At 43.2% G+C, this 15,744-nt stretch overlaps 1 protein-coding gene across 1 annotated transcript in view; it reads left to right on the forward strand.

The window, feature by feature from the left end:
- The window catches only part of spef1 (sperm flagellar 1), a 55,617-nt gene that overhangs the window by 17,783 nt on the left and 22,090 nt on the right, over window positions 1–15,744 (forward strand). Inside the window, exons 3-6 of the mRNA XM_072282932.1 lie at window positions 1,743–1,874; window positions 5,160–5,205; window positions 6,554–6,629; window positions 13,912–14,008. Of these exons, the coding sequence (XP_072139033.1) occupies window positions 1,743–1,874; window positions 5,160–5,205; window positions 6,554–6,629; window positions 13,912–14,008 (351 nt within the window). The remainder of the gene's footprint in view (window positions 1–1,742; window positions 1,875–5,159; window positions 5,206–6,553; window positions 6,630–13,911; window positions 14,009–15,744) is intronic.

Here is a 15,744-nt window from a genome sequence, read left to right on the forward strand (position 1 = left end):
CCACTTGTGACTTCTTGCACTCTGCTCACAAAACTACTAGATACTTTACTTTCTCTAGGTACGGTACACTTCTTCTGAACTGTGATCAATTGCAGCTAATCCAAGACTGTATTTTTGAGTCCACTGAACAATTTGGCACTTTTGCAATCTCCTAGGGGATACGGCAAGAATGAGAGAGAGTGAGCAGAGACGGTCGTTTGCTGGGGTGGCTGCTTCAATTCCTAATGGTGGAACAAGAATTCGATGTTGGCTCTATTTCTCAGTGCCAATTAAAATGTTGAGCAAGATTAAAATTGTCGAGGATGTGAACAGAAAATGAACAGGTGCTCAGAGCCATCTGCCCGCATTTGACTGGTCTCCCTCTCTTCTTGCTGCTGCTGGTAGAAGGTGCGGGAGTCTTGGGTCCCATGCCATCAGGCTTCACTCACCTCATTGCTGAACATGTTCCTCAGCTGTAAACTCACTTTTGGGGTCTTCACAGTTCATTTTCCATGTGTTTTAACTTTTTGTTTTACTATTTGTGTGATTTGATCAAGGTGCTTAGTGCTGGGCTGATTCTGAACCATCAGCCATCAGCACAGCACTGAGCTGAACTAACTGAGTAGCTGTGGGCTTCAGCTATCGGGCTCCTGGACAGGCTGCACTCACCACGGCAGCTCTGAGGCTCTGCACTCACTTTCGGGCACTTTGCGGTTTGATGTTTAATGTTCTCCATCTGATTTCCACTACCAGTTCACAATGTTTTGTAGGATTTTCCGTTCAAAGGCATCAGTGTTACCACGCCAGGTGGTGGTGCAGCGAGTCAATGCACTGTCCACAACACATCTATAGAAATTTGTCAAAGTTTTAGATGTCATGCCAAATCTCCTAAGCAAGTAGAGTTGATGCCATCCTTTCTTTGCAATTGCATTTGTGTGCTGGGTCCAGGGCAGGGTTTTTGAAATAGTAACACCCAGGACTGTAAAGTTGGTAACCCTCTCAACCCCTGATCATCCAATGAAGACTGGTTCAAGGACCCCTGGTTTCCCTCTCCTGAAGTCTACAATCAGTTCCTTGGCCTGGCTGAGACTGAGTGTGAGTCAGAGAGTCATAGAAAAGTACAATACAGAAACAGGCCATCTGGCCCATCCAGTCCATGCTGAAACGCTTTAAACTGTCTACTCCCAACGATCTGCACTTTCTGAGATACTCAGACCGCCCCATCTGGCAGCAACAATTATTCCATGGTCAAAGTCACTTAGATCACATTTCTTCCCCATTCTGATCTTTGGTCTGAAGAACAACTGAACCTCTTGACCACGTCTGCATGCTTTTATGCATTGAGTTGCTGCCACGTGATTGGCGAATTAGATACTTGCATCAACGAGCAGATGTACAGGTTTCCCTAATCAAGTGGCCACTGAGTGTAAAGCGTAGTACAATAATGACTTACAAACACTGCTAAATTACTTCAGATTTCTTGCATCTCGAATGCCAGAAGAGGTGGTGGGATCAAATACAATCATTACAAACACTTAGACAGGCACTTGAATAGAGAAAGCGTGTTATCAACCTAATGCTGGCAAATGAAATTACTGCAGATGGACAAAAGGCTAGCATGAATGTGATGGGATGAAGGGCCTGTCTCTGTGCTCTGAGGCTCTATTACTCTTATATGTTTTTGACTAAATCTAAGTAGTCATCAGGTCTTGTATTTTAAAACCTGTTTATTAATATATTTCATAATTTATTTACACAGGAAGGTGTTTTCCAAATTGCATTTTCGTATTTCTGAAGATATGCTGAAAAAGTTGGTTAAGAGTTGCCCTGGAGTTATTGAACTGGTTTTGCATACGCTGAGACAGAAGATTGGGGAAGAACTCACTGTGATACAAGTAAGAAATAGACATCTTGTCCATAAGCAGATACAGGTACTAAAATAGGATGTTCAAATACTTTTCCTTGAGGTCAAATTCTGTAAGTAACTGTAACAACTCATAGAAACTCAGTCAGAATTTTATACTGTAAGCCCCTTCGCAGTGCTGTCATTAAATATGCAAACCATGCATTGTTCTCAGTTTAGACACTGCTTTGGAATATCAGAGAGCTTAGAACAAAAATCAGATCCGAGGCAGAAGCAGTCATTTAAAGAAAGTCGGTCCTTTCACATAGAGGCAAGATGAAATACTTTGTTCATTTAGCAGCATGCTGGTATCTTTCATTCTTACAATACAGATACTGTGATCTCAGCTGCACTGTCAGGGAGACACTGAGCATGAACTATTGTCCGTTTCTCTGAGAAAGACTGGTGAAGCTACTCAAACATCGTCGGACTCTACAGATTAATGGTGCACTTCTTCATTGTTGGCCGATAGAGACATTACACACAGAGTTAAAATGTCTGCAGCCAGCAGAGTGCTCATATACTAGAACTTTAAGCATTGGAGCATGCACTGAAGTTATGTCCCAATAAATTTAACAAGTAGTATTGTAATTTTTCTTCAATGTGGTGACACATATGAACTCACTTTCAAGGACTCTTCATCTAACTTTCTCGATATTTATTACTTATTATTATTATTATCCCTTTCTTTTTGTATTTGCACAGTTTTTTGTCTTTTGCACACTGGTTGTTTGTCCTTTTGGCTTTGGTCTTTCATTGTTTCTATTGTATTTTCTGTGAATGCATGCAAGAAAATTAATCTCAGGGTTGTATATGGTGAAATATATGTACTTTGGGAATAAATTTACTTTGAATATTGAGCTTAGTTAGAAGTATTGAACATTTTCAGAAGGGATAGTTTGCGAAGGAGACTAATACCCAAGTGGAAGGTTTGCTAGTGCTGCACGGTGGGGTTTCAACTAGGGGATGGAACCAGAATACCAGAACAATTAGTGGAGAGGTTGTGGCTACAGATGTTGGTAAGCCCTCAGACAAAGTCATGAATCAAAAGGTTGAGCATGGTGCAATGAGTGTCATGAGATGTGTATATTTCAATGTAAGAAGTATCATAGGAGTGGCGGATGAGCTCAGGGTATGGATCAATGCCTGGAATTATGATATTGTAGCTATTAGTGAGACTTGGTCGCAGAAGGGATGGGTCTGGTAGCTCAATATTCCTGTGCTCTGTTGTTTTAAACGTGACAGAGTGGGAGGGATGAAAGGAGGAGGGGTGGTGTTACTAGTCAGGGGAAATGTCACGGCAGTGCTCCATCAGGATAGACTGGAGAACTCGACTAGTGAGGTGTTATGGGTGGAACTGAGAAATAAGAAAGGTATGACCACATTAATAGGGCTATATTACAGACCACCCAACAGTCTGAAAGATTTAGAGGAACAAATTTGTAGGGAAATCACAGACTGTTGTAAGAAACATAGGGTTGTTAATAGCAGGTGATTTTAACTTTCCACATATTGACTGGAACTCCCATATTATAAAAGGACTAGATGAGATAGAGTTTGTCAGATGTGTTCTGGAAAAGTTTCCTTAATCAGAGAGTGTGTGATACTTGATCTGTATCAGGGAATGGGACAGGGCAGGTGACAGAAGTTTGTGTAGGGGAACACTTTGCATCTAGTGATCACAATGCATTAGTTTCAAAGTAAGTATGCAAAAAGATAGTTCTGGTTTGCGAGAGATATTGAGGTTTTAGTTAAGAAAAAACTGGAGGCGCATAACAGGTATAGGCAAGTAGGAGCAAATGGTGTGCTTATGGAGTATAAGAAATCCAAGAGAACACAAGAAAGAAATCAGTAAGGCTAAAAGAAGGCATGAAGTTGCCCTAGCAGACAAGCTGAAGGAGAATCCCAAGGGATTCTACAGATATGTTGAGAGCAAAAGGATTGCAAGGGATGAAATTGATCCTCTGGAAGATGAGAATGGTAATCCATGTGTGGAGCCAGAAGAGATGGGGAGATTTTAAATAATGTTTTTGCATTTGCATTTACTCAGGTAACATACACAGTGTCTATAGAGTGAGGCAAGGTGGCATCAATTTCATGGAACCTGTGTAGATTACAAAGGAGAAGGTGTTTGCTGTCCTGAGACAAATCAGGGTGGATAAATCACCAGGGCCTGACAAGGTGCTCCCTCGAACCCTGCAGGAAGTAAGTGCAAAAATTGCCAGGACCAAAGCAGAGATATTTAAATTATCTTTGCGACAGGAAAGGTACCAGAGACTGGAGGACAGCCAATGCTATTCCACTGTTTAAGAAAGGCTCTAAACATAAACCAGGAAATTATAAACCAGTGTGTCTGACAATGGTTGTGGGAAAGTTATTGGAAGGCTTTCTAAGGGACTAGATATATAAGTATTTGGATAGTCATGGACTGATTGAGGATAGTCAGTATGGCTTTGTGTGTAGTAGGTCATATCTGACCAATCTTAAAGAGCTTTTCGAGGAAGTTACCAGGGAAAGTGGATGTTGTCTATGTGGACTTTACGTAGGCATTTGATAACGTCCCACATGGGAGATTGATCAAGAAGTTCAGTCGCTTGGAATTCAAGATGAGGTATTAAATTGGATTAGGCATCGGCTTTGTGGGAGAAGCCAGAAGGGTAGTAGATGGTTCCCTCTCTGTCCGGAGGCCTGTGTCTAGTAGAGTGCTGCTGGGTCTGTTGTTTGTCATCCGTATCAATGACCTGGATGGTAATGTAGTTAACTCAATCAGCAGATTTGCAGACAGCAAGATTGTGGGTGCAATGGACACCGAGGAAGATTATCATAGCTTGCAGAGGGAAGTTTGGATAGATACTTGGATGGTAGGGGTATGGAGGACTATAGTCCTATTGCAGGGTCAATAGGACTAGGCAGTTTGAATAGGTTCAGATGGACTACATGAGCCAAAAGGCGTGTTTCTGTGCTGTCCTTTTCTATGACTCTATGACTCAATCAGATACCTGAGAAATGGAGATAATGACTGGAGGTAAAGAGCAGGTTGATGGAAAAGACAAGTTGGTTGTTGGGATGTAAATTCCATTAGCTTGCAGTTGAAGTCTGAGCTTGTCTTTTCCTTTGGCACCACTAAATGACCTGCTCTAGGCGAAACCATGAGACAGTGTTGGAACACTGGGGGGCTAAATGAAAGCACTGACGAAACTTCCTGTAGTACACACATTGTGAAGTTACAAAATAGATGAGCATATATTGTACTTATTCTGTGTTTCCTTTATGTTAGCAGGATGTGGAAGATTACAGTGATAGAACTGATAAGAGTTTTCCAAGTGAGTGATTTTCTTAGTTTTATTACCTGTCCTCATGCTTGCCTATCTACTATTGTGTCAGTTAAAGACAATTACAAAGCTACTGTGTGCTGAAGGGCCTGTACTGTATTGTATTTTGCTCTTTTATGTTCTATGTTATGACATTGTAGCATTTGGAATAATGAATATTTCAGTTAGAAAACCAAATCTTAAGCCATCAATGTCATGTTGAAGGGGCAGTTCTCAACTCTGGTCCAATTGGATGTTTTTTTTTGGAACGTGAGGCTCCAATTAATATGCTCAGTAGTTATCCTACAATTAGGAACGTCCACTCTCCTTCAACAGCTGGGGTACTTGACACAGTCAGTGAAGGAGCTGTGAGGTGTGTATTGTTATTCTCCTTGGTGGATTCAATATCAATGCTGAAGGTGGGGAAAACTTCTGGTGTAAGATGGTGCTACTGAAGTCTGGCAACAGATTACTGGTGGTTCATAAAGCAAGAAATACAACTCAAGGCTGTATTAATAAAACATTTTCCATGGTAGGTTGTGGTAAGCTATCTCCGCAAACAATGAAGAGATGAGCCAAAGTGAAGCTGAGTTGAGGGTTGAGCCATGCGGGTGCAACACAAAGTCGGAGCACGGCATGTTCAAGGAGGAGTGGTTGGAGTGAGGTCAAGGCCTGTTTGAGATGAAGATGGAGTTGGTGGGAATGAATTGGAGAGGAGTCAGTGGGGAGGAGGTTTCAGAGCCCATCCACCTAAACTGGGAGTGAGGTGGGATTGATCTAAGTGCCAAGCTGATTTGGAAAGATTGACTATGGCCATGGGTTGAGTGGCTGGGTACAGGTCTAGAGTATATCACTGTGGCGGGGCCCAGGTCCTAGTGTGGGGGATGACCAGTGTTTGAACAATTTAAACACCAACCCAGTTAGACTGAAAAGGCAGGGTGTTTAATCTCTACTTTGTTAGATATACAGTATTTTTTATTTTTATATAATACTTATTCTTTATAATTGTTGAATGTTGTTTTCATTGCATGTCACTCTCTGACCATCACACCACAGTAAATTCCTAATATATGTAAATGTATATGGCGAATAAAGTTAATCATAGATCTTTGCCCTGCAAATGATCTCATAATGATGTGACTGGATCTGACATGAAGAAGATGTTGCAGTTCCATCAGCTGTTACAGTTGCAAAATATCATACTTTCTGCTCATAAGTTTACATTCTGCTGCACGAGTCCATCATATAAATACAGCTACATTGTGAAAGAAGCAACAGTATGTGGGGAATGGGTGGCATTTCATCTCTTGGATTGCTGCAGTGACTAATACACCTTCTGACGTTTTGTTTTATTTTGCAGATTACATTCCTGTCAGCATGCATCCATTTGCAAAGGAGTGCCAACTCAAACCAGAAATGTGCAACAACAATCCCAGGTATTTGTTGCTGTTCATTTTGGCAGCTGTTACCTGTCAGCTTTCCAAGTCGATTAGGTAGCTGTGTGCATCCTCTCAGACGTACCAAGAATATGCTGTGATTCAGCTTTGTGAGTTTCTCAGTAAATGTATGTAATCTCAAAATTATTCTGCAGATTGCTTTTCATTGTATAATTTTTATTTATTTATTTTTTACTTAGAGATATATCAAGGAATTGGCCCTTCTAGCCCTTCAAACCGCACCTTCTAGCAACCCTGACAAACACGATTTAACCCTAATGTAATCACAGGACAATTTACAGTAATCAGTTAACCTATCTAGTATGTCTTTGGACTGTGGGGGGAAACTGGAGCCCCTAGAGAGAACTGTCTGTGTAGAGTCAGCATGTTCTCCACGTGACTCTGTGAGTCACCTCCGGGTGCTCTGATTTCCTCCGGTAGATGTGCTGGTTGACAGGTTGCTATAAGTCACCTGAGTAGTTGGGGAGGTTGATGAGTAGGAGAGGGTGCAGTTTACTGGGAAATAAGTGGAGCAAAGGGTTGACAGGATTTCACTGAGAGACAGCAGTGACTCAGTGGCTAATTGGCCTCCTTCTAAGTCTAATGTAAATAATAGGCCAAGCAGCAATCACTGAGTTCTATTTCTGATATCCCCATTAAACTATTGTAATGTGTACTCTAGTATGAATTGGCAACCATTGACAAACAACAGAAAATCTGCAGATGCTGGAAATCCAAGCAACACACACAAAATGCTAGAGGAACTCAGCAGGCCAGGCAGCATCTACAGAAAACAGTACAGTCAGTGTTTCGAGTTGAAACCCTTCAGTAACCATTGAGTTCCATTTCTGATTCTCCCATTAAACCAATGTCACGTACACGTGAGGAAGAACGGCTCTGGTCAGTTTCTCATTATTTTGGAGTTTGATCTGTGCTTATAACCTTCTGCATTTTCAACATCAGAACAGTCAACACACTTCAAAATACCATAGTCTGTTAAGAATTTTTGAGATGTGCTATAAAAGGCAATGATCTTTTTCTATTTTTGTTTGAATTTAACTCAAGTAATTTTTTGAAGCAGTCTTCCTCAGTTAACAATTACGTTTTATGCTTTAGACCCTACAAGTTATTAATTCTTAATGAGTGTCTATGAGGAAGGAAATGGCCAGCTGGTTCCTGTTCTTCTGTTACCACTTAACTCCACTCCACTTCCTCTTTTCACTCTTCAACTCACTGAACTCTGGTTTGGGAACTTAAATGATGCTGCACCTAACTGACGGCAGCCCTGCATAGTGTGCTGTTTATGAGAACCAGGAGCAAGGATGGATCATTCCCCACTCTCCGACTCTTCTCCACCATTCCACAAGATTATAGCTGATGTCCAACCTCTGAACCATTTCCCTACACTACACTACTCTTGATCAATCAGTGATCCAACAGAATTAGTTCTCAATGATCAATGATTGAGCTCCACAGCCGAACACGGATTCATCACCCAGAGACTGGAGAAATTTGTCCATGTTTCAGCTCTGTGTGGCCTTGCCTTAACTTTGGTTTTCATGGTAATGAATCGGTCTATAAATCCATTTATTTATTTATTTAAAGATGCTGTATGGAACAGACCTTTCCAGCTCAATGAGCCACACCATCCAGCAATCCACCGATTTAACCCTACCCTGATCACAGGGCAACTTAGAATGGCTAATTAACCTACAAACAGGTACATCTTTGGAACATGGGAGAACACCAGAACATCCAGAGGAAACTCATGCACTCATGGCGAGGACATAGAAACTTCTGCAGATAGTGTTGGAATTGAACTCTGAACTCCAACGCTCCAACCTGTAATAGCATGGTGCTAGTCATTACCTTACCATGGGTATGTGTACCTTTGACAAGAAACATGAATTTATCATTGATATATGGTGAAAGGGTGTTGCTTATGTACTGATCCCCAGAATGCTAATTTGAGATGGACCCATTTATTCTTATTCACTGTTTTCTATCTGCCTACTCTAAATGCACAGTAATATATTAAACCCAGATGCATCTGCTCTAACTCTGTGCAGCAGTTCCCTCTGTGGGACTGAGTTGAAATTCTGTAAATACTAATTTCCATTCACCAATCCCATGTGCTATATCTTCAAAGACTTAGAATAGATTAGTCAAAGGTGACTTTCCCGTTATAAATCCATCTTATCTCATGTTGACTCAGTCACTGCGTTTCATCTTGACATCATGCCCTTCATTATACTTTCCAGCAACCATGGTGAGCTGCAGGGCCTATTCCTGTGCTGTACCGTTCTACCTACTCCAGAAATCTACAGACCATCTTTCCAACCATCCATTGTTTTGTCCTATCCCATTTCTAGCCTTATTGGTACACAGCATGGGAAAATCCTGAAGTCACCACTTGTTGGGTCCTGCATTTTAAGCTCCTTCAAATCTGATCCTCCTACCAATGTTCTTCGGACCACATTTCTTATTATTCCCCCTTGTCCCTTTAGGGTGCTCTGTGGCTAATCAGTGAAATAAAATTTGCTATTCTGAGATCATAAAATAGGCTTAAGGAGGTATCTTTGAGGCTTGACTGTGTTGTAGGTGATGGATCTATAACTCCACATGCTTAACTGTGAATTACTGATTGGCAGAGCAAACACAATCAGTGGCTCCTGATCACGGTTCTAAATTCTGAGATATGACCACTCATTCTGGACTTCTCAGTTTCAGTAATGTCCTCCCTGCATTTAGACTGCCCGCATTTATGTCAAGTCAGAGTTAGACAGCATGGAAAGAGAACACCTTGGAAATAATCAACAGGATTGAACAGACTCAGTGAGTGGGATTTATGAAAGGAAAACCATGTCTGACTGCTCTGCTGAGACCTTTAGGCCAATGCTGCATCACTGTGTATCAAACCTGCTGTCTCTGAACAGCAGAGACCAGAGTTCAGTCCCAATCTCAGATGCCCATTGGGTTGACTTTGCATTTCCCCCCAACCATGTGAGTTTCCACAATGTGCTTCGGTTTTTTCCCCACTGCCCAAATTCGTTGACCGTTGGAATCTGAGAGCAGCTGATGAGAATGTTGAGAGAATTTTAAAACATTTCAAATATTGACATATAGATGTCCCTTTAGAACAAAGATGAGGAGGAATTTCTTTGTCAGAGGTGGTGTGCCTATAGAATTCATTTTCACAGATGGCTATGAAGGCATTTCTACACTGGGGAAAGGATTCTGACTGTCTACCCTATCTACGCCCCTCATAGTTTTAATGTCTCTTATCAGGTCTCTGCTCAGACTCCAATGCTCCAGAAAAAAAACAACACAAGGATCTTGACGCTTGTAGGGATGACTTACAGTGGACTGAAAAGCTTGAGCGTATAGATATTAAGTGGAGGGATAGGTTAGTAAATTTGCTGATGACACTAAGGATGGGGGTGTTGTGGATAGTGTGGAGGGCTGTCAGAGGTTACAGCGGGACATTGGTCGTATGCAAAACTGGTCTGAGAAGTGGCAGATGGAGTTCAACCCAGATAAGTGTGAAGTGGTTCATTTTGGTAGGTCAAATATGATGGCAGAATATAGTATTAATGGTAAGATTGTTGGCAGTGTGGAGGATCAGAGGGATCTTGGGGTCCGAGTTCATAGGACACTCAAAGCTGCTGTGCAGGTTGACTCTGTGGTTAAGAAGGCATACAGTGCATTGGCCTTCATCAATCCTTGGATGGAGTTTAGGAGCTGAGAGGTAATGTTGCAGCTATATAGGACCCTGGTCAGACCCCACTTGGAGTACTGTGCTCAGTTCTGGTCGCCTCACTATAGGAAGGACGTGGAAACCATAGAAAGAGTGCAGAGGAGATTTACAAGGATGTTGCCTGGATTGGGGAGCATGCCTTATGAGAATAGGCAGAGTGAACTTGGCCTTTACTCCTTGAAGCGACGGAGGATGAAAGGTGACCTGATAGAGGTGTGTAAGATGATGAAGGGCATTGATCGTGTGGATAGTCAGAGGCTTTTTCCCAGGGCTGTAATGGCTAGCACAAGAGGGCACAGTTTTAAGGTGCTTGGCAGTAGATACAGAGGAGATGTCAGGGGTAAGTTTTTTACACAGAGTGGTGAGTGTGTGGAATGGGCTGCTGGTGACAGTGGTGGAGGCAAATACGTTAGGGTCTTTTAAGAGATTCCTGAAGCTTAGAAAAATAGAGCACTACGGGTAACCCTGGGTAATTTGTAAGGTAAGGACATGTTCAGCACTGCTTTGTGGGCTGAAGGGCCTGTATTGTGCTGTAGGTTTTCTATATTCCTAATTGTCCAACCTCTCCTCATAATACTTGCCCTCTATTCCAGGCAGCATCCTTGTAAATCTCTTCTGTACCTATTTCAGAGCTTCCAAAAAGTTCAAAGTTCAAAGTAAATTTATTATCAAACTACATATATGTCACATACACTACCTTAGATTTATTTTCTTGTTGTCATTCACAGTAAATACAACGAAGTACAATATAATCAATGAAAAACTGCATATAACAAAGACCGACAAACAACCAATGTGAAAAAGACAACAAATTGTGCAAGTACAAAAAGAAAACAATAATAATAACTAACTAAATAAATATTAAATATTGAGAACATGAGTTACAGAGTCCTTGAAAGTGATTCCATAGGTTGTGGAATCAGTTCAGTGTTGTGGTGAATGACGTTATCCACACAGGTTCAGGAGCCTGATGGTTGAAGGGTAATAATTGTTCCTGAACGTGATGGGGTGGGATCTGAGGCTCTTGTATCTCCTTCCTGATGGCAGCAGCGAGAAGAAGCATAGCCTGGATGGTGGGGTCCTTGATGATGGATGTTGCCTTTCCTGCGACAGCGCTGCATGTAGATGTTTTGAATGCTGGGGAGGGCCTTACTGTGATGGACTGGACTGTGTTCACTTCTTTTTGTAGGCTTTTCTGTTCAAGGACATTGGTATTTCCATACCAGGCTGTGCTGCAACCAGTCAGTATACTTCCCACCGCGCATCTGTAGAAGTTTGTCAAAGGTCCATCATCTACCCAGCCTCCACAGCACTGAGGACATCTTCAAGAGGCGATATCTCAAAAAGGCAGATCTATCATTAAAGATCACCATCTCCCAGGACATGCCTTCTTCTCATTGCAACCTTTGAGGAGGAGGTAGAGGAGCCTGAAGACACACACTCAATGCTTCAGGAACAGCTTCTTCCTCTCCACCATCAGATTTCTGAATGGACAATGAACCCATGAACACCAATACTTGTTCTCTCTTTTTGCACCACTTACTTAATTAATGTTTAAAATATATTTCTTATTGTAATTTATAGATTTTTATTATTGTATATTGCACAATACTGCTGCGCAAATTAACACATTTCATGAAATATGCCAGTGATATTAAGTGTGTTTCTGATTCTGAAGTTTTAGGTTTCATGCAAAATCTTCACCAACTTCTAAGGAAGTTGAGGCACTGCTGTGCCTTCTTTGTAATAGCACTTAGGTGCCAGTCCCAGACAGATCCTCTGATATGATAATGCTGTGAAATGACACCCTTCTTGTGCTAGGACAACCCCAATTCCACACAGCACTGCAAGTATAACCTATATAGGATAGGAAAGCAATGGAGAGGTAACAGGATACCACATGGGAATGGCACTGAGTAGAACATCAGCCAAGATTTGTGTGAGTAGTTGGTTAGAAGGCTAGGGCAGCCCTTCTGTTTCATGCATTGTAAGTGCCAGAACAGTTAGTGGAGAGGTTGTGGAGGCAATTGTTGGTAAGACCTCAGACAAAGTGAGGAATCAAAAGGTTGAGCATGGTGTGATAAAATCCAAAAGGGTGAATATAGGAGTGAAGGTGTTGTATCTGAATGTGTGCAGTACACGCAATAAGGTAGATAAACTGGCAGCACAGCTGCAAATTGGCAGGTATGATGTTGTAGACATCGCTGAAGCATGGCTGAAAGATCGTAGCTGGGAGATTAATGTCCAATGATATGCATTGCATCGAAAGGACAGGCAGGAAGGCAGAGGAGGCAGTGCTGCTCTGTAGGTAAAAAATGAAATCAAATCATTAGAAAGGGGTGATATAGGGTCGGAAGGTGTTGAATCATTGTGGAAATGCAAGGCTAAAAAAACACTGATGGGAGTTCTAACAGCTGTAAGGATGTGGTCTACAAATTACAACAAGAGATAGAAAATGTATGCCAGAAGGACAATATTACAATAGTCATGGGGGACTTCAATATGCTGATAGATTTGGAAAATCAGGCTGGTGATTGATTATAAGGAGGGGCAACCTTTAGTGCCTATGAAAAGGCTTTTTAGAGCAGCTTGTGGTTGAACCCACTAGAGGGTCAACTATTCTGGATTGGATTTGCAGGTTGAGTCTGATGAGGAAGGCAAATGCAATATTTACATTAATTTCAAGAGGACTAGAATATAAAAGCAAAGATATAATGTTGAAACTTTATAAAGCACTGGTGAGGCCTCACTTGGAGTATTGTGAGCAGTTTTAGGTCCCTTATCTTAGAAAGAATCTGCTGAAACTGGAGAGGGTTCAAAGGAGTTTCACAAAAATGATTCCAGGATTGAATGGCTTGCCAAATGAAGAGCGTCTGATGGCTCAGGGCCTGTATTCAGTACAATTTAGAAGAATGAGGATTGATCTCATTGAAACCTATTGAATAGTGACAGGCTTTGATAGCGTGGATGTGGAGAGGATGTTTCCTATGGTGGGAGAGTCAAAGACCAGAAGACACAGCCTCAGAATAGAGAGGTATCCATTTATAACGGAGATGAGGAATTCCTATAACCAGAGGATGGTGAATCTGCGAAATTCTTTGCCACAGTCAGCTGTGGAAGCCGAGTCTTTATGTATATTTAAGGCAGGAGTTGATAGATTCTTGATTGGTCAATGCATGAAGGGATACAGGGAGAAGGCAGGAGAATGGGGCTGAGAGGAAAATTTGTTCAGACCCCATGATAAAATGGCAGAACAAACTCAATGGGCCAAATGGCCTAGTTCTGCTCCTATATCTTATGGTCTTGTGGTCTTATGGAAATATATTAAAAGTTGTGTATGATGTCAGGGAGAACATAACTTTTGTTCCCCGCTGGAAGTTGACTGAACTGTGCATCAAACTCCAGCATGCCCCTGCTGAGCATTCTTCACATTGAAATTTTTATTCAGAGTTCAGTGTTAATATTACTGAATGGCAGTGATCAATGTTCCTTCTGAATTACTTTTCCCTGCTTTGTTTGTTTCAGATCATTTTGTAAGCAGTATTCCCACTTGGATCCTGCAATCCGTTTCCTGTTGGAAGAGAAAGAACAAGCTTTGTTGGCTCTTCACGAAACCGTGGAGGTGAGCAGTCAGGGCAATTTTATCACTTGCAATGTACCATCTTCAGATGGTCTCTTTGGTAATGGTTGCCACAGATTCTTCCTCCAGTCTGTGCAGCAAACAGCATGGTCAAGGAAAGTCCTGTGCAGATGCCTGTGTTTGGTCAAGCCACTGTTGCAATTGTCCTGCAGACCGGGCCAGAACCAAAACACTGACTATGTGTCCTGCCACACAAATGTAATTTGGGATCCACACTCATCGGGCAGGACAGTTGAGAACCAGAGGGCACGGGTTTAAGGTGAGGAGCGAGAATTGTAAAGGAAATTTGAGGGGTAAGAGGGTAGTCACTCTCTGGAGGTGGTGGAGGAAGGTGCAGTAGTAATGTTTAGAAGGCTTTTGGACAGCTCCATGGATAGGAGAAGAGTAGAGGGTACAGGCCTAATGCAGGCAATGCAGTAGAGTAGATAACAATCATGATGGACATGGGCAAGTTGGGCTAAAAGGGGGTCTTGACTCAAAATAGTTGGCTGTCCATTTCCCCTGCAGGTGCGTCTTGACCCACTGAGCTTCTCCAGTGTCCCGTGTGTTCCTCCTGATTCCAGCATCTCCAGTGTCCCGTGTGTTCCTCCTGATTCCAGCATCTCCAGTGTCCCATGTGTTCCTCCTGATTCTAGCATCTCCAGTGTCCTGTGTGTTCCTCCCAATTCCAGCACCTCCAGTGTCCTCTGTGTTCCTCCTGATTCCAACATCTCCAGTGTCCCGTGTGTTCCTCCTGATTCCAACATCTCCAATGTCCTGTGTGTTCCTCCCGATTCAAGCATCTCCAGTGTCCTCTGTGTTCCTCTCGATTCCAACATCTCCAGTGTCCCGTGTGTTCCTCCTGATTCCAACATCTCCAGTGTCCCGTGTGTTCCTCCCGATTCCAGCATCTCCAGTGCCCTGTGTATTCCTCCTGATTCCAACATCTCCAGTGTCCCGTGTGTTCCTCTCGATTCAAGCATCTCCAGTGTCCCGTGTGTTCCTCTCGATTCCAACATCTCCAGTGTCCCGTGTGTTCCTCCCGATTCTAACGTCTCCAGTGTCCCGTGTGTTCCTCCCGATTCCAACGTCTCCAGTGTCCCGTGTGTTCCTCCCGATTCCAACGTCTCCAGTGTCCCGTGTGTTCCTCCCGATTCCAGCGTCTCCAGTGTCCCGTGTGTTCCTCCCGATTCCAACGTCCCCAGTGTCCCGTGTGTCCCTCCCGATTCCAGCGTCTCCAGTGTCCCTCCCGATTCCAGCGTCTCCAGTGTCCCGTGTGTCCCTCCCGATTCCAACGTTCCCAGTGTCCCGTGTGTCCCTCCCGATTCCAGCGTCTCCAGTGTCCCGTGTGTCCCTCCCGATTCCAATGTCTCCAGTGTCCCGTGTGTCCCTCCCGATTCCAGCGTCTCCAGTGTCCCGTGTGTCCCTCCCGATTCCAGCGTCTCCAGTGTCCCGTGTGTCCCTCCCGATTCCAACGTCTCCAGTGTCCCGTGTGTCCCTCCCGATTCCAGCGTCTCCAGTGTCCCGTGTGTCCCTCCCGATTCCAACGTCTCCAGTGTCCCGTGTGTCCCTCCCGATTCCAGCGTCTCCAGTGTCCCGTGTGTCCCTCCCGATTCCAGCGTCTCCAGTGTCCCGTGTGTCCCTCCCGATTCCAGCGTCTCCAGTGTCCCGTGTGTCCCTCCCGATTCCAGCGTCTCCAGTGTCCCGTGTGTAGCTCCCGATTCCAGCGTCTCCAGTGT

This window comes from Mobula birostris, chromosome 18 (genome assembly GCF_030028105.1).
Source record: "Mobula birostris isolate sMobBir1 chromosome 18, sMobBir1.hap1, whole genome shotgun sequence".
NCBI classification, from domain to species: Eukaryota; Metazoa; Chordata; class Chondrichthyes; order Myliobatiformes; family Myliobatidae; genus Mobula; species Mobula birostris.